The sequence below is a fragment of the Nannobrachium achirus genome, assembly GCF_963921795.1.
Source record: "Nannobrachium achirus genome assembly, chromosome: 8".
In the NCBI taxonomy this organism is placed as follows: Eukaryota; Metazoa; Chordata; class Actinopteri; order Myctophiformes; family Myctophidae; genus Nannobrachium; species Nannobrachium achirus.
The window spans coordinates 34,879,894-34,898,771 of NC_137817.1; the positions used below are offsets into that span (position 1 = coordinate 34,879,894).

The 18,878-nt window shown below is 41.7% G+C and overlaps 1 protein-coding gene across 1 annotated transcript in view; it reads left to right on the forward strand.

Moving 5' to 3' along the window:
- The window catches only part of b3glcta (beta 3-glucosyltransferase a), a 74,176-nt gene that overhangs the window by 36,383 nt on the left and 18,915 nt on the right, over positions 1–18,878 (forward strand). Inside the window, exon 4 of the mRNA XM_080731346.1 lies at positions 3,986–4,095. Within this exon, the coding sequence (XP_080587472.1) occupies positions 3,986–4,095 (110 nt within the window). The remainder of the gene's footprint in view (positions 1–3,985; positions 4,096–18,878) is intronic.

Here is an 18,878-nt window from a genome sequence, read left to right on the forward strand (position 1 = left end):
GTTCATGAGAGTTTGGACAAGGTAATTCTCTTAAATACTGCCTTCAGGTATGGCTTGGAAAGGGGGCATTTGCATTTCTTTCACCATAGTAAAAACTGCATTCATGGTCTGGAGAGGGCACTTTTTACAGACCGATATAAGGGCATGGCCTCAAGACCCCTTTGATGTCTATGTGTGCACGTGCCTGCATCTGAATTGCCATTCGGCTCGACACACCTCTGCCCTCTCGGTCATATGAGACACACAATTCAATTCAAAGGGCTTTATTGGCATGAGATACACACACACCCAGTTTGAGACTGAAAGGTCTGATGCTGTCCGAGCAAACCAGGGATGCGTATTTGCGTGGCACAGACAGACACACGCAGAGATTCTGTGAATTATAGTATAATTATTAGAACTGCAGATTTTTTTACATCTGAAAATGTTGCCTGTATCATGTTCTGTTTAAAATCAGAATTCTCCACCAGACTCAACCTGCCTCTGTCACCCAGGGAGTTGCACCTTTTCTTATTTCAATTATTTTCACCTCAGTTGTGTTACTATATATGTCTGTTTATCTAACTAGTGGGATATAAATTCCCCAGGCTGAGATGAAAAATACTGTGACCGTTATAGCGATTCCACGCACCTGCTCTGGCGACACTAATGGAGATGACGGAGCTGCAGGTGTGCCCATAGGGTCAGTGGGCCGCTCTGCCACACGGCACTGTCTGCAACCCTGCTTTAAGGAGCTGTCATCATTGATTTGTGTCAATTTGGTGACAGCACTACAGGGCCAGGCCACCTCATTCACTCACAAAACTGTACCGCATCCATGTGGAATATCCCTTCTGCATGCTGTACAGTACACAAATGTATTGCTTGCTTTTTACATTTTATTTATCTGGGGTAGATTTGCACAAATGCTCTCTGCTTCACAATCACACATTATAATGTGGGAACTGCACAGTAAAAGCACATTCTACTGTGTTGGTTACTGAGCATCACTGGAGCAGTTGGAGATTCAGTGCCTTTCTCAAGGGCGCTTCAACTTTGTTGAGGGAGGGGCAAGTGTTTGTCATTCACTTAATAATAATGTCATCATTTATTTATTAGTCAGACACATTGCTGTAATTTGAAATTTGTACTCCGCCCTTGACCCATCTCTTGGAGCGGTGAGCTGCAACCGTGCTGCGCTCGGGAATCAGCAATGGTGATCAACCCTCCAATCCAAACCTTGATGCTGAGTGCCAAGCAGGGAGCCATTGGGTCCCATTATTATTACAGTCTTTGGTATGACCCGGGGAATCGAACCCCCGACCTCCCAGTCTCAGGGTGGATACTCTAACCACAAGGCCACTGATTTATTCTGCTGGTCTGGGGAATCGAAACCGGGAACCTTTCAGCCACAAGTATGTTCCTCTAACCTTTCATATTGGATCTCCCCTTCTCTCTAAGAGTTGGAGACATGTAACCAGTCTAGATTCAAACCCAAGACTTCTGGGAGCCCAAGCATCTGCCGCTTAGCTAAATGGCTCCATGCGCTGAGAAAAGCGTCAGAACAAAGAGAGACAAAAATTCTCCAGTGTCTCATTTTATCCAATATATTTCAAGGCTGATGCTGTCTTTTTATCTATGGAGCGGCTCCGGGTTGAATACTAAATGTGTGAGAGGAGATAAACGAACTGTAGGCTCATGCTTTGTAGCTCCATGATCAGACAACAGGCCAGCAAAATAAATCATGTATTGCCGGGTTGACCAGAATCCCAGGCCCCTGGGATTATCTCTCCCCAGCCACCTTTCATTTCATTCACTCTGCTTATAGGCGTCTCAGCCAAGAGACGTCATGGGGCTAATCTCCATTTGTCATTGAAAGGTGCTTTGCTGCATTTTTGGCACCAGAGGTGCTGTTTCAATTCTTTGCTCTATAATTCAATAGATATATTGATTTCATACTTTCAATGGGAGGGCCAGCACTGAGTGGTGATGCAATGTAGAAAAGTGATTGTGACTGGAAAGGAGATAGGACAGCGGAATGATGGAGATGAGAGAACACAGACTGTAACAGGATTCCTCCCTTTCCTCTCTTCTTTCCATCGTCTGATGATTAATCGAAACCCATTAATGGGATCCGAGGCCAGTGAATTCAGTCTTAATTAGTTTCTTTTTTTACCCCTCGCTCTCCTTTGCCTTGACAGAGGGTATGCATTATCTACACAATGAGGGATTGGCAAACCGCTTATCTGATTCTTCCGCTGGTCACAAGCGCTTGTTATTATTATTGCTGCACTTTGCAGGATCAGGAGGCTTGAACCTCACCTGGGACTTGAAAACCCTCTGCTTTATGTCAGACAAAATGCACACTCACGTATTCGTTCACTACCAAGCACATTCAGCAGATTCAGCAGCAGGACATTTAGAGGTGATATAGGGGTGTGAGAGACATACCTTCTGGTCCTTCTCAAAGCTCAGTCTTCAGTTGAGGTTAATCTTTTGGGAGACGGGTATGTTGGGGTTTAGTGAGTAAATCCCCTTTCACCAAGGCATCAGGATCAGTGGGGGCTTTGTAATGTGGGGAGCAAGGGGGAGAAACATACCAACACTAAATTAAAAATGATATGACACTGATACAGTGTTTACCCCTGACCTCAGTGATAATAATTCAACCGGGGGTGGAGATGAGTTCAAGTAGTGTAATGGAAGAGCAGGCAATGCATCTCATCGTGTCATCGTGCACTCCCCTTTCGTCTCCTTGTACAGTATTGGTTTAGCACGACTATTCCAAAGGGAACATTATAGACCTGTCAGCAGGGGCCGCTTCTTATTTATATTTTTTGAAATACTGAGAAAAAAAATCTTAGTCAGCACAATTTTAAAAGCTTCCACAGAAAAAAAAGAGAAAAAAAAACATCTTCTCGTCATCATAATTTATGACAAGCAGTATATTCTTTATGACTACATTCTGTGCAAATACTTAAGCGGGCTAATTAAAATGTCTGGAGCTTGTGAGAATGTGAGAATGGCTTGGCAGAAGTTGGCACCGTGCCCTTGTGTTTGTTTGAGCCCAGATTAATGGGGGAGTATATCCAAGACGAAGACGGCTTGCACAACTCATTAGAGGGAGTGTTTTAGTCACTTATCATAGCAGGGAAACTTTGGCTTCAGTTCCACTTAATCCTCAACTTTCTTCAAACGCGTATGACCTGACACCTTTCTGCTTCAAAGTTTTGCCTAATAAGAGATCCTTGCTGTCACAAGTATCCCAGCTAGTAACTGTATCTACCGTAGGCATTATCTTAGTGTGGACAACTTTTTGAAGATGATGTGAGATCTATCTAGAATTCTATATAACAGTGAGAAAGACAAAGTTGCACTGAAATTTCATTTGACCCGTAGGTATGTCAACAACATTGCTATCACATATTCACAGGATTTCCAAAGAACTTCATTAGCAAGGCCTGTAATATTGGTCTATAAAGATGATTAAAAATTGTATGTAAACATGATCCTAACACTTTGGCAGCTTCACTGCGAAATGGACACTTAAACTGACAGCTTTGAGCTACTGTACCTCACCACACGAGCAAGTGGCTTCCTGTTAACCTTAGTCTCAATATGGAGTAAGGGTACTCAGTAATATTTACAGCGCAACACTGTTGCTGTGCCAGAAGTGGACAGCTGGCCTATTTGCTACGCAAGCATTTTGAGGGTGTTCGATTGCCACTGTACCCGACGATAATCATTTAATTAAGTAACACAGTCTGGGCTGTGACATTTACACACCCTGTCCCAATACCAATTAAGCTCTCTTATGTGCTAGTAATTATCACCAAACCAGTGACAGAGATCAGAAGAATAATCTGTGCAGATGTGACTTCATTTATACAGACTGTCCCTCTTATCTGGTTATGTTCAGAGAAGGTCATCGATTGCCATGATCCTTTTTCAACACTACAGTGTGTGCGAGTGTGGTCTCTGATCTGTGTCCTTTGTGTTCTGTCAGACCTGAGGGAGATAGTGTTTGTCATCCAGAGCCAAAGCAACTCCTTCCATACAACACAGGCAGAAAGGCGGAGAGCAGAACTGCTCAAGCAGGCAGAGAGTCTTACAAAGGTAAGTGTCTCTCTCTCTCTCTCTCTCTCTCTCTCTCTCTCTCTCTCTCTCTCTCTCTCTCTCTCTCTCACACACACACACACCCCTTTATCAGGCATAGATAATATGCCTGTTGTGTGTTTAACCTACCCCATATCCGTTCTTTAGCTATCCATAATAACTTAGTGAGTCCAGTTTATGAACAGAGTGGCACAAATCACAATGTGTTGTTCCGTGAACATTGTCTTCTCCGCTTTGACAAACTGGTTTCTTGTGAGCATGTAAACTAGTGTTGTGAAGGTCTGAGTTAATGGATACATTCTGTAAACAACAACGCCTTGTTTCTTATTCCCATATGAAACAAAATAATTGATCACAAAGAATTAAGACAGGAGAGTGAATCAAAATGTATATTTAGAGAGGAATCAGACAAAAGGTAAACAGTACAGAAATAATGGTTCAAAGGTTCATGCTCTCTCTGACAAATGATGTTTTGACATGGGTATATGTACCGGTATGGTCAGTCCATGGTTGACGTTTAACCAGTTCATAGGATGTTTCCGAGAATGACAAGACTGTGTCACTTATTCCACATGTGGGGTCCATATTAGTGTCGATATATCGGCACCGATATGGCCTTATTTGGTCATATCGGATCATATCGTTATCGGTGAACTGTCTCCCCAATAGAAATAGAAATAGAAATATATATATATATATATATATATATATATATATATATATATTCAAATATCAACACAACATGTGTGAAGGCTTGTAACAAGCCTAGCTTGTCCTCACAGTCATTATCCCACACACTACAGGCAGTTGGACATACTGACTGACGAGTAAAAAAAAGTCAAGTCTTTAATAAAGACATTGGTTTAAGAAAGCACCTGTCTGTAGTACTACTGTCACTGTACCTTTGCATAATCATATTGGGGCAAAATCTTTGCACAAGGCCTGTTTTCATTATGCTGTACATATATCGGTTGCATATCGGTTATCGGTGACTGTCCCCTCTCTCACATAGGGTCGAGGGAACATAGGCATGACCCCGAATCGGTTATCGTGTCGAACACAAAAAAAAGCCTATCGGTCGGACACTAGTCCATATACGTGGCAAAGAGTTCATTGTAATCCATGGGGGGAATGTTGTTCGCTCGTGTCTGCAAGACACCAGATTTCCCCAGCCAAGCCTTATAAACCAAAACAATTCTCATTGTTTAGGGGCAGGCTCCAGACAGTTGATAAGGCAGAGAGTTCAGTTCCACCAGACAGTGGCACTGGCCTTGTGGGCGCTTTGCACAGAATTCCACAGAGTCAAGGTTGTAATCTGGACATGGTATTAGCATGGCAACAGTGAAACACAGTCACAAGTTCCATATTTATTGATAAAACAACAATTAACTACTGTATAAACATCAACATTATCTATCATGATTCATGGGTCTCCTTTGGCCAAATAGAAATGTCAATCATTATAATTACTTCAACCATAACTATGTTATGGTTAAGTACAAAAATTACAATAGGTTTTTACATGCATAGATTATCAATTACTTTCACCTACAGTATAGTATATCCGGATGTGGCTCTCATTCATGTCGTCTTGCACAATCAGCTTTTGAGGGGACAGACATACTTATGGTATGATACGTGTGTTTATTAATAACATAAAAATACATGATTGCATTATTTCCATTTTATTATTGCATTACATCATTATAAATGATTTACTTTTTAGAAATTCAGATTACATAATGATCTGCTTACTGTAGGTTTAAGTGCAAAGCAATGAGGCTACAGTATATAACAAGGCAGTAGCATGGCTGTTCCACCTAGGCAATCGGTAGGGATGAAACATCCTCCAAAGTAAATCAAATCCCCATAAACAAACCACCCAACATAGAACCCACATATAGCCCATAATAGTTTCTGATTTAAAGTCTGGGCCGCACTTCAGATTGTGCAATCAATTTGTCATCTAGACACAGCCGACTCTGCCATCTGACACCAGAATGTCAAGCAGAGCATGAACTATCCAGGAAAACAATGATCACATTTAAGCAATATACATGATGGTATGCAGAGAGAGCAAGGAGCAAACCCGCTTCGGTGGAATTGAAGCTCATCTTTCTTTCTTTTTTTTTTCTTTTTTTTTTACACAATTTTATTACCTTAGTAAACCTTTTCATAAACAATCGCTAATTTAAAGTATAGTGTAAATAATCATTAATTACATTAATGATAAAGTAGAATATGTTTCTAGGGTTTCTACTGGTTATACAGAGTGAAGACCCGCCCTCGCTGTGTTTGCAGCCAATAGCATTCATTTCCGTTAGCATTTTGGACCGGATATAGAAAGATGGTGGATTTGAAATCACTAAAAAAATAGGCTTCATTTACGGTCTGTAGAAACCAATGGCGTCACATTGTCCATTAATTAATGATGGTCTATGATGAGAGAGGGAGAGAAAGAGAGAGCATTGTCCTCTGTCGAATCTACGCAGTCTAAAAAAGGTTTAAGTCATTGGGAGGAGTCTGTACGAATATTACATCATAGGCAGAGGTCAAGTTATAAAAACTATTTTTCTAGTTTGAGGTCTGTAGACTGGTGCACTATGAAATATGCCATCAGCGCTGAGAATAGTGTTTGTGAAAAAGAACATTTATATTATCATTGTGGTATTTGGCAAATATTTTTGCACATATTTTTCCTCCAGTCTTTATTCTGTAAAACCCCAAATACGGAATGAAAAGTTTTAAATGGGAACCAACATTCTACGCTGGTGGGCGGTGTGATGTAGCCAACAGCACTGTGAAGAGTTTCTTCATTTAAATTGGCATGTTGATCTGAAATGTAGTCCAAAGATCAATATTCTGTTATTTTCGTCTCCACCAGCCGAAAGGCTTGGGGAGAGACTATGTTTTCGCCTCGGTCCGCCCGTCCGTCCGTCCGTCCGTCCGTCCGTGCGTGTGTGCGTGCATGTGTGTGTCTGTCCATCCAGTTTGTTACCAGCTAATCTCCAGCGCTGTTGGCCTGTTCAGAACCTCTGCCCCAATTTTTTCACATGGTTTGTTGCTCTGACATCATGGTCTGATTTTTATCCCACAATTTTTTTTGTAACCCATTTTTCACCCGGTGTCAATTATCTAATGTGATCCTGGGCGCTACACTCCCTCTGCCAACCTGGGGAGACAACACCTCATGCTTCCTTCTATGCATGAGGAGTCAAAGTTGCTTCTTTTCACCTGACGGGGGAGTTCCCCGGGTTGGACGTAGCGCGTGGAAGGAACATGTTATTCCAACCAGTTCCATTCCCTCCATCAGGCGCCCCGGCTGATGTCATGAATATTAAGCCCATATCTAACAGGACTTCATATGGGAATGCCCATATATTATGGAGACCATATCGGCCACACTAACAGAATTAATCCATATATGGCCAAGACAGCCCATATCTGTGTGGTTGGTTCTACAGACAGGGATCTCCATGTATGGGCATAAAAGGGTATGATGTCAGATGTCATAGACATCATAGGACTTTCACATAACGAATACAGTAACCGAGTAAGCGTGTTTGGGCTCTCACAGCATATCTCCATATACAGTACATGGATCTCCATATATGGGTACCAGGGGTCTCCATATATGGGTAACTGGTCTGATATACATCACTAGCCAGATGGCCAAGAATTTGTCGCATGTCGCCCTGAGGCGTCTTACTCGAGTTCTTGTCATTAGGAGAACACACACCCCTCAGTTCTTCTGTATTTCTTATCCACTGTGCACACCAAACAAGACGTGAAGTGCCAGTGTGTTGAATGCACTTGTAGCAGTCTGCTGGTATGTCATCCAGTACATCGTAGCTTTGGTGCATTTGGCAGGATGAAACAGGATGCCAAGCCACTGAGGTGGGAAGAGAATATTTTGCAGTCTTTGATCTTGGCAGTTCTCTGTGACATGGCAAGATTGAGACTGTGTGCATATTAAGGAAAGTGCCTCAGGAGTGTTCTCGTTTACATTTGCTTGCACGCCACTCAGCCACTGAGTTACCACTCTGGTTTTTAGAGGAGTATGGCTGCACACACACACAAAGGACATGGCTATCATTTGCATCTTCATATCTAAAAAAATAAAATAAAAAAATACAATGTTGCAGTCTTTCCTCTCTATAATACTGTACTGACCAGGACTGCTAGAGTATTTTTGGAAGTGGAAAGAACATTTGCTCAGAATAACAGTGGTTCAAATTGTGATTGTGGCATTTTTTGATGTCCCCAACCAACCTGTTGGTTTTGATATATTTTTAGGGATTTTAGGCTGTTTTGAAAGGTTTCTTATTTTGTAAGTTCATGTGACATGCTGTGTGCTATGTATAAATTTACTGGTGCTATGTTTATTCTGACTATTTATATTTATCTTTATTTATGTTGCAGGGCCACCTTGAGTTTTGTCCTGGGTTTGAGTTGTATTGTGATTATTTTACCAAAATCAAATCAAATCAAATAAATCACTAGTCCTGTTGTCTCGCTTAGCCAGACAACTATTCCACGATCTCCGAATGCTATATAGGGTCTGGAACTACACAAAATCCAAGGCAGGAAGCTGTCATCCGTTAAAAAATATATATATTTCCATTTCTGCTAAGCAGCAAGCTATATACAGTATGCTTAATTAGTTGAGTTTGATATATATTAGGATAAATTAGGCCGTAAAGACGAAGCGGAAGCGTTGAGTAGGCGTCACATCCACTTTATCACTTGATCATTTTTAGAGCTTCTGTGCTCCAGACGGTATGATGGAAGCATTTGAAACTTGTGGGAGGCAGCAGTCTGGCTTGTGAGTGCAGTGACAGAAAACACCCTCCACTGCCACCTTCCCACACAATAAACTGTTCTGTTTATTGGATCCTCGGACAACCTGAAGCAACTGTGGAGGAATCAAATCCTAGTCTGCACAATGGTAGGCAGAAACTTTACCCCTGCGCCACCCAAAGGCCTTCAGGACAATTTTCTGAAAACATGCAAACAGGGTTTTTGTTATGAATGTTTGCTTATTTTTGTCTCCGTCATGCCGTAGAGCGTAGACTATGTTTGTGCCCTTGTCCCTCCGTCCGTCCCTGTGTCAGCGTGTCTGTGAGCAGCTAATATCTGGCAGCGTTAGACCGATCGGCACAAAAAATCCCAGTAGGCCAAGCAAGAACCTCCATCCCAAATCTTTCAAATTGGCCTCATGGCGGCACTACAACAGCCTATTTTACATTTTGGCCTTTAACCTGGGCTCCCCCAGAGTTAGTGTCGAAGTGTCCTTGAGCAAGACAAAATCAGTTCTGCACGTGTCTGATTTTGACAACCCACGCCCGCCCCACCTGTCATTAATCAGATCTGTGGACGGCCTGTCAAAAAACTGAACCGTTGCCCGCCCGTCTACGCGCTATTACATGCAGTAAAGTAAATAGCCTACAGCTGTGTGTGCGTGCTTCCAAATGGCATCGCACTTGATCGTCCCCGCACGCTGTCCTCGGTGCCACTCTTAATTCTTTTAGATTGCCTTTTAAACCACCCTTGCTATGATGAGAACAAGAGCTAACGCAATTCATGCAGCAGTGAAGAACATCTGTGTTTGCAACTTCGTTTACTTTAGCGTATTGCATGCTGTGGTTGTGTCTGTGTGTTGTGTGTGTCCTACTGCTCACTGTGTGCGCTCCAGTGATGTGACATTGTTTAGGCGAAAACAGTGCTGTATGCATGCCGTGGTTGTGTCCTGCTGCTCACTGTGTGCGCTCCTGTGACGTTGTCTAGGCGGAAACAGTTGTCTGATTTTCACAATAAAATTACGCCCGCTTGTGTTTAGTCCCGCACCGCCCGTCCCCGTACCCTCGAATTTATAATGGTATATATTCCGCCCGTTTTCACCCGTCAAACCCGGGTACCCAGCCCGTTGCAGGACTCTGCTCTGTTGCTCCCAATTTGCAGGTTGGTGCCTTGAATGATTTCCTCCGCCATCGGTGTGTGTTTGATCAAGATGTATCACTCAGGTTCCATTCCAATTGGCTATGACTGCATTCCAAATATTGCAGCCCTGGGTATTTTCATTTCTTTAATGACAATTTGTTTTTTAAATATAATTCCCTCCAGACATCATGGCCTCATAAAAATCAAACAAAAAACACAGCAATTAATAAAGCAATGTTTTACAATGGCTGAGGGATGTAGTAGCCTCCGAACCTCTCAGCCATTATAAAACGGAGGTCAACTGAGACCTTGCGTGGCTTATTGCTTTTCTAAAGCAGTTACAAATACGGCAACATGAAAATGTCCCAATTAAAACGTATTATTATACTGTGTGTATATATATATATATATATATATATATATATATATAATTCCCAGATATCAGTAAGAGCAACCTCCTCCCGACAGAGACTATTGCCTGTTTACTCAGCAGTGTTTTAAGCTTTTCCCAAACAAACGCATAGAAAAACAAAACTTGACTGTTAGCTCAATCTCATTGCAATATATTCAATAGAAATGGGTATTTTTTAAGCCAGATTTAGCCACTCCGTCTGTAGTAGCTAAATACTTTTACTGTGTAAAGTCTCTAAACTGTTAGCCTAGCTACTTAGCCTTGCAGCCGAGAATCCAGCACAGATGTTTTGTGAGGGATGGGGAGCCTGCTCAAAGCCCCTCAGTCACCCGCCGTCCCACATGGGTGGTGCTTGGAAGCCCTGCGTGGCTGGAGCTTGTAAGGAAAACAAGCGCTCTCCTTCCTTCGTTCAGCTACAGATACCCTGGATCGCTGTATAAACAAATAACTCACCTGTGATTGATATAAGATGATCTAAGGAGTAGATTAAAGTCTGTTTTTATCACATCTACTAAACGGAAACCAGCCAATCAGAATCAAGGAATGGGACTAGCCATTTGAGAATCATTATTATTACCCTCTTCATTGTCACCAACTGTCAAAACAACCCATAGGCTACGTCATCATCAATCACTTGTCAAGAGTGCTGTTACGTATGCTACTTGAATGAATGGAGTGCAGTGAACATGAATATCCATTCATGTAAACAGCTCAATGATAGAAAGGGGAAAATCAGAACAAGTTAGACATGTATTTTGTTCTTTACTTTGTTATTTATGTCTCCATCAGTCACCGTCACAATCCCTAGCACTCATTTATCAAATGTATAACTAATCAGAAACTAGAAGCAGTGTTTTTCCGAGCACAGGTCTCTGCCACGTCAGGTATGTTATTGTGGCCTCCTGGCGGTGCTATAATAGGGCAATGTGAAAAGGGTGGCGTGTCTTCTTCTGCCTTTCACGGCGATCGGACGCTGCATGCATGATTTGAGGCATTTTATTATAAAAATTAGTTTAGCTAAAGTTGACCTGCTGGTGGCGCTATAACAGGCTAATGTGAAAAGGGGTAGCATTTGTTCCTTGGTCTAGTGGAAATGGGCGAGCAAAATTTCACGGAAATCGCAAGCTGCGTTCATGATTTCAGGCATTTTGTTCAAAACGGACCAATCTTGCAAACTTTGGAAGCCAATATTAGCCAATTAGGATGGAATATGAAGTATTGGACAGATCCGTCTTGATCACATGACTATAGAGATACTGTGTACGGATTTGCGTGTTTTTTTTTGTTGAAAATCTGAAGGAGTTATAACCAAAAATATCTTTTACATAAGTCCGCACTCCTCCTGTGAGAGAGGAACTATGTTGTTGTGCGCTCGCCCCCCCCCCACCCTCAAGAAGGAAGACACTGTGAAGGAAGCCTTTCCCACCCTCACCCAACTCATGTCTACTCCCACCACGAACACCTGGTGTTTTGACTTTCAGGCTGGGGCTGGGCCAAGGACGTCTACATAGATATCGCATTGACACCAGCGAAAAGACATTTTGACCTAGCTACTATCTGGAAGCTTACAACCGGACTAACGCTAACACAAACACAATCGCAGACTTACACGCATGCACACACACAACCATTCACCTGCCTTCATCCACACCCCCCCCCCCCCCCCCCCCCCCAATGTCTTGTCAGGGCTTCTTTTTTCTTTCTCCCAGGCAGTTCCTCAAATTAGTGGAACTGTATGGAAGCAATGTTTTTTTTAATAGCCCAAGCCTGCAACCCCCCATCACCCAAACGCAAAGCTTGTACTCCCCACTCCCAAATCTTTTTCTTTTTTTCAGCAAGAAAGGGCTATATTGGCAGCGCCGTGGAATGGCAGCAGCCGTGCTCCCTTAAATGCACAAATACATTTCGTTGTACTGTGAATGTACTTGTATGTGTACTGTTCTTTGTAAATGAGTTGATCGTTGACAAATGAAACTGTGCCTGCTGTACCTGTACTGTATTGTTACAATGACAAATAAACTCTAATCTCTAATCTCTGGTGGCGCTATAAAAGGCAGATGTGAAAATTGCAGGGCAAAGGTTTTTCCTTGGCCTCTAGGAAGTGCGCGTACAAAGTTTGACACTGATCGGTGGAGTTGCTTCCTCTGCCTAGTGGGAACTGGGAATGTGTGTGCACAATTTCACCAAAATTGCACACTGCGTGCATGAATTGAGGCATTTTGTTCAAAACGGACCAATCCTGCAAACTTTGGAAGCCAATCTTAGCTAATCAAAATCTGTAGGAGTGCATGTGCAAAAATTAGTTTAGCAAAAATTGGCCTCATGGTGGAGCTAGAACAGGCCCATGTCTGTGTGAGTGTATGCACAGTTTGGCCGCGACCGGGCCAACGGCGCCGGAGATTAGCTGGTAACAGACAGACGGATGGACACGCGGGCGGATGGACAGGGTGTAAAACATAGTCTCCTTAAGAGTCCCTATGCCTTCGGCCTGGCGGAGACAACTATCTGAGGAGCACAAGGGGACAGAATAGACTGAGTGGATTGACTATGTCATCGACTGAAAACTTGATGAAGAATTTGGACACATACATATGGGGCACATACTATGTGCTTTTTGGATGACTTTGCAGAGCACAAGGCTCGCCAAATGCATTTCAAATATTGGTGAGTAGTTGATGAACTGACAGGCTGCTGTGCCAATTTTTCTATTTACATTAGGTATCGCTCAATTAGTCAAAGGCAAGCAGGTTCCAAAATGACATATCGTTGCAGTGGTGTTGAACTTGGTGTGCGTGCTGTTTGTGCTGTGCAGCCAGGCATGCACAGTGTTGTTTTGTTTCTCATTGGTCTGTTGTAACTAATCAGTCATCAACATTAAGTAAGACCTCTAAATAGGCAATCCAAAATGGTCTAAATAGGGATTACTTAACTTGGCTTTGGATGTCCTGTCCGCCCCTGCTGTGCAGTGGTCATCTGCATGTTTTGCCATGATTTCTTTAAGGGTTTGATGGTAAGACTTTATCATAATGTGCTCATTCATACATGTAATAATGGTTTAGTTAAGGATTTATTATTGATTGATACACTAATTCATCATGAATTCATCATTATTACTGATAATTAATGAGAAAGTCACTATTAGTTAACCGAAGTCAATATATCATTATATTAGTTAAGGGCCACACTTTGTGGTTTGTAGATCTGCTTTTTTCGTTGTCTTCTATTCCTAGGATGAGTGCGAGTAGAAGTATTGAGGAGAGTCGTACTCTGGTCGTAGTTGTTCCAGCGCATGTGGAGTGTTGCTGTGTGTTAGGCTGACAGGGGTCTCCCAAGTTGGACTGGCTCACTGGATAGACCCTCATGGTTTTCATCATGAAATAATCATTACTTAAGCCTCACCCTCAAATGTCCGGTAAATTGTAATCATTCCGGATGGAGATGTGTGTGTGTGTGTGTGTGTGTGTGTGTGTGTGTGTGTGTGTGTGTGTGTGTGTGTGAGGAGCTACTCTTCTTCCCAGCTAAGTCTTGCCCCATGCAAGATCTCACTATTTCCATAGATAATGCATTGGTGACTTCAGTTCCGACTGCTAGAAACCTTGGTGTGGTCCTGGACACCCAGCTATCATTTAAGGCACATATTGCATCAGTCACCCGGTCCTGTAGGTTCACACTCTATAACATCCGTAAAATCAGACCGTTCCTCACCCAGGAGGCAGCGCAGCTCCTCATTCAGACATCTGTCATATCAAAACTCGACTATTGTAACTCTCTCCTCACTGGTCTCCCGGCATGTGCACTTAAACCTCTCCAACTGATCCAAAATGCCGCGGCACGACTGGTCTTCAACCAGCCTAAGTTCTCACATGTCTCTCCCCTTCTCCGCAGCCTCCACTGGCTCCCGGTTGCGGCCCGCATGGAATACAAAACACTGATGCTGACCTTCAAAGCAGCCAAAGGTATGGCTCCTCCATACCTCCAAAAGCTGATCAACCCCTACACCCCCACTCGTTCACTTAGATCAGCCAACACAGGGATGCTGACCGAACCCTCGCTAAAAACTCCAGGGCAAAAATCCACTCGTCCGAGACAGTTTGCCCTCTTGGCTCCCAAGTTGTGGAATAAACTCCCTGTCGCACTTAGAACAACGGACTCACTCGCTACCTTTTGCCGTGGACTGAAAACTCACCTTTTCAGACTCCACCTAAACCCTTAGCACTACAGTAAAATCAATGACCATACATGAAGCATTTGTTTGTTAGGTTTCTTTAGAACTTGATTATATTGTGTTTTTCTCTAGATAGATATCCATTTACATTGTTATATTGCTGTTAATGTACTGACCTATTATCTTGTTTATTATTGCGATGTTGTATCTGCTTATTGTAAGTCGCTTTGGATTAAAAGCGTCTGCTAAATGCCTAAACTGTAAACTGTAAACTGTGTGTGTGTGTGTGTGTGTGTGTGTGTGTGTGTGTGTGTGTGTGTGTGTGTGTGTGTGTGTGTGTGTGTGTGTGTGTATGAAATACACACACACACACACCACACGCCATAATGCAATTTGTAAAGCTTCAGTGATCATATCAGCATCATGTTATGGCAAGACCACATTTCAGGTCAATGTATGTCTTCTGTCCTGTCTCTAGTCATTAACCTCTATTTTATGACAGTTTAAATCTGGAGTAAACCATTATTATTTTCCATCTGGTTGAATAGTGAATGTACCATACCTAATTGTTTTCTTAATTTAACTCCATGAGTGGATTAACACTCAGCTCTGTACGCATTTTGATTTATATTTTGATATTTTGTTAAAAGTTTTGTGTTGTTATAGTTTGTATGCCCCGATACTGTACAATATGTTGTATGTGTTTGACTGCCTCAGGGCTGTACTGTAGTTACTAGTTTTATATTCAAGGAGAAATGTCTCATTGCCAGATTTCCATGGTCTCTGACCTTGCCACAGACTCAAATCTGTTTTACCAGTGTTGTCCCTCTCCATCCCAACCACTGTTGGGTGTGAATAATTGTACAGTATATGCTTATTTTACCTTCTTATTTAAGAGACAAGAAAACTTTAGCTTAGCCTTCCAGTTTATCATCAGAAGTAATAGTATATCTCACATTTAAAAAGGTAAATGCATAAGACTTCCACAGGCAGAACACACAAGCACTTCAGCCAGTGCACCCGTAGTTTGGCTGTATCGCGTGAACAGCTCATTATGGGGATTGTGAGTGCTGCAATGATGCTGTTTGCAGATACATCCAATCTTTACATGAACTTCAACATTCTCATTGCATCATTATATGCAACTTGCACAATACTAGATTGTTTTTATAACATGACCACAGGTGAGCATAAATCCTCCTCTTTTGCACCTACTATTGTGACAGTAGTATCTGAAATGTACCATCTAGTACTCAATGACACTGTCAACCTTGACACAAGGTTATCTCGAATTATGTCAAACCTGAGGAACTTGCAGTGAGGAGTGAGGACACACAAAGGGATCCTTCGCAGAGGTTATATGTCGGAACGAGTGACTTACTGTATGAATCAAAATCTGTTTAGTTATTGGATACTGCAGCCGACGGTCTCCACAGGCTACATTATGTTAACTAAGCCTTACCCCCTCTGGGAGATGGGATCCAAAACACAGAATACGAATGGATGAGCCAACCAAACTTTCAGGTGTTGCTTTTAATAACGTTGATGTTTATTTTAAGTCAATTGATAAATGGCCAAAAGTAAGGGTAATGGTAAGGGTAATGCTTTACACTGTTTACTCTGAATCTTGTTTACTGAATCTCCCGAATGTCACAGTCAGCAGTCACATGTTCACTTCACAACAGAACACTTGGTAAGTCTTCTGTGGAAAGCCAAAATAATTTAATTTCACATGCCCTCCGTGATGAAGCGGGTCCATTTGGTTATTTGTACACTCTTGAGTATAATTACTGTGCACTTTATAGGAATCACTTTTTGTTTTTCAGGATTGAAAATGATAATAATTGGTAGCAGGCAAGGCCTGTAACGTTGATTAATTTTGTTTTGCAAATATAAATCGTACTTTATAAATAAAAATAGTTAAAATATAGAATCGAATCGTTAATGGTTGAATCGTGATTGGATGAAATCTTGAGGCCAATGAAGAATCACATATGTCATATCCTACCCGAGATTCGAACCTGTGTACCCCGCGCAAGTGCTGGTATTTTTACCATTCGGCTAATACAGTACTTACTCCGGGGAAATATCATTTTGACTTTCAGGCAGTACTACTTGTCAACCATTAGTGCCCACCACAGGCTCAACATTTGTCAATAGAAGAGTAGCAACTACAACCACCACAGTTTGTGTTAGTTATATCTATCTATAAATGCACATATATTGTGTGTTTGCCTTTCTCACGCATCCAAGGGTGTGTTGTGCCTAGTAGGAATTCAAAGGGATCAGTGGTTGTCCTTACATAAATGTTTTTAGCTTCAAAAATCACTATTGATCATTCTCTCTGAGTTTCACATGATAAATGACCTGTTCTGGCTGCTGGGAGAGCTGTTGAGGGAATTTTCATTTAAGGCACCTGTTGTGTGTGAAAGGGCAACTCCGGACATTCTCCATACCTGATTCTCTGGACATTGTCTGGAGTTCATATGTGAAACGGGTACTGCATAGAGCTGGATATTACGTTTTTCTTGATTTAGGATTGTTCAAATTCCACTCACACCCTTTAGAAATGCACTTGCCTCTAATTCCAAGATTTTAGATGGCTTTGGGCTATTTGCTATTGCACAAATAATTAGTATGGCATCCCTAAATAATGCAAGGTAGCTTTAATCAATTCCATCTCAAGCTGACTTGTATTATTTAGATTATTCTTTTTAGTAGTAAAATGGGTGGGTCCCCGTCGTTGACGGCTGTTTGCGCGTAACGATTTTGACCGCTACGGTGATTACGTCATAGCAGCCGTAGTCCCGCCTCGCTTAGCGGGTGTAGAAACAGGCAGCTTAAACTGCCTACTAAAGGCATAAAAGCCCCAAAATAAATCTTAATAAATAAATATATATATATATATATATATATATATATATATATACAGTATATATATATATATATATATATATATATATATCGTTCTGATGATGAAAGGGAACTTTGGTAACGTGCTGCATGGGCTAAAGGCGCTTTTTTGAACAGTTCCAATGATATCAGAATGTGTACCATTAGGGATAAGTACTGTAAGTAGTGTCAAGTCTAGCAGCAGTAAGTAAAGAGCGGTAAGAGTGAAGAACTGTGTTCACATAAACACATTAGTTTTATGGCCATTGTAAGCAGATCTTAGGCTATTGATTAATGCAGCACTTCCCTGTGTTGTATGCATATGTATGCATATAAACAACCTTCTCTACGTCTGGGGAAATAACAAGGCTTCCAAATATGGTAAATAATTAATTCAGTGATAATCAACAGACATATAGAAGAGTGTTTCAAACCAGGAGGGGGAGGTGTGGGTGGGGGAAGGGGGCTGATAACCACAGCACCACTGGTTATCAATCCAAACAAACCCCTTCTGAGAACCTTTGTGCTGCGTTGAAGATGGGCATGTCAGTCCGTCCACCACTACTCCAAAACAAGATTACATTAAAACTCCTGGCAGGATTGCCATCCTTTGGCCAACTAGCGGGACTTTGACTCTTGTTGTCTTGTTGAAACCAGCAGGCTGGCTTGTAAAAGCAATGTAGATACAGTAGCCTCTGTAGATGCATTACAGTGTGTCTCTCTGTTAATTACGAAACATGCACTCAGGTTGAGAAAAGTACTCAATGCTTATGATGCATAATGTTTAAATAACAATGTTTAATAGTTTAACTTGGATCTAAAATATATTTGTTTGTTTAGGTATTGACAATAGTTCAAATTAGTAGCTCATATTATACTGTAGGAATTAAGGATTACATTATTAAATACAATATTAAATACAAATAACTCAAGGTCATTTTCAAAGCAAATACTACTGTAGTCTCTTTGAATTCCATCAGGGACAGGGTTCAAACTTTGTGTCTAATCACATAAAAGAGGAGTTAAAATGCCACATCAGTGAGATTATGAATCTATGTTACTGTATAAAGACTGTTAATATATGGTAAATGTCCGTTAGCATAGCTACAATAAACCTGTCTCTAAGGACAGGTTGGCTTCACTACCTTAAATTGCACGACCCTTTGAAAATGGTGAGTAAGAGGAGACAGAGAGACACACTGCTGCAAGCATAAATTGGCCCAGGCCTTGTATTGACTTTCCTTTTCTCTCTGGCTCATCATTTGAGTGGTTTTGACAGTTTGTTGTTGGATCTACAGTACCAGTTTTGATGATGAAAAACTCTCTCTTTCCATTATAATAGAGTCTCTGTGACCGCAGACGTCTGTTGAGTCA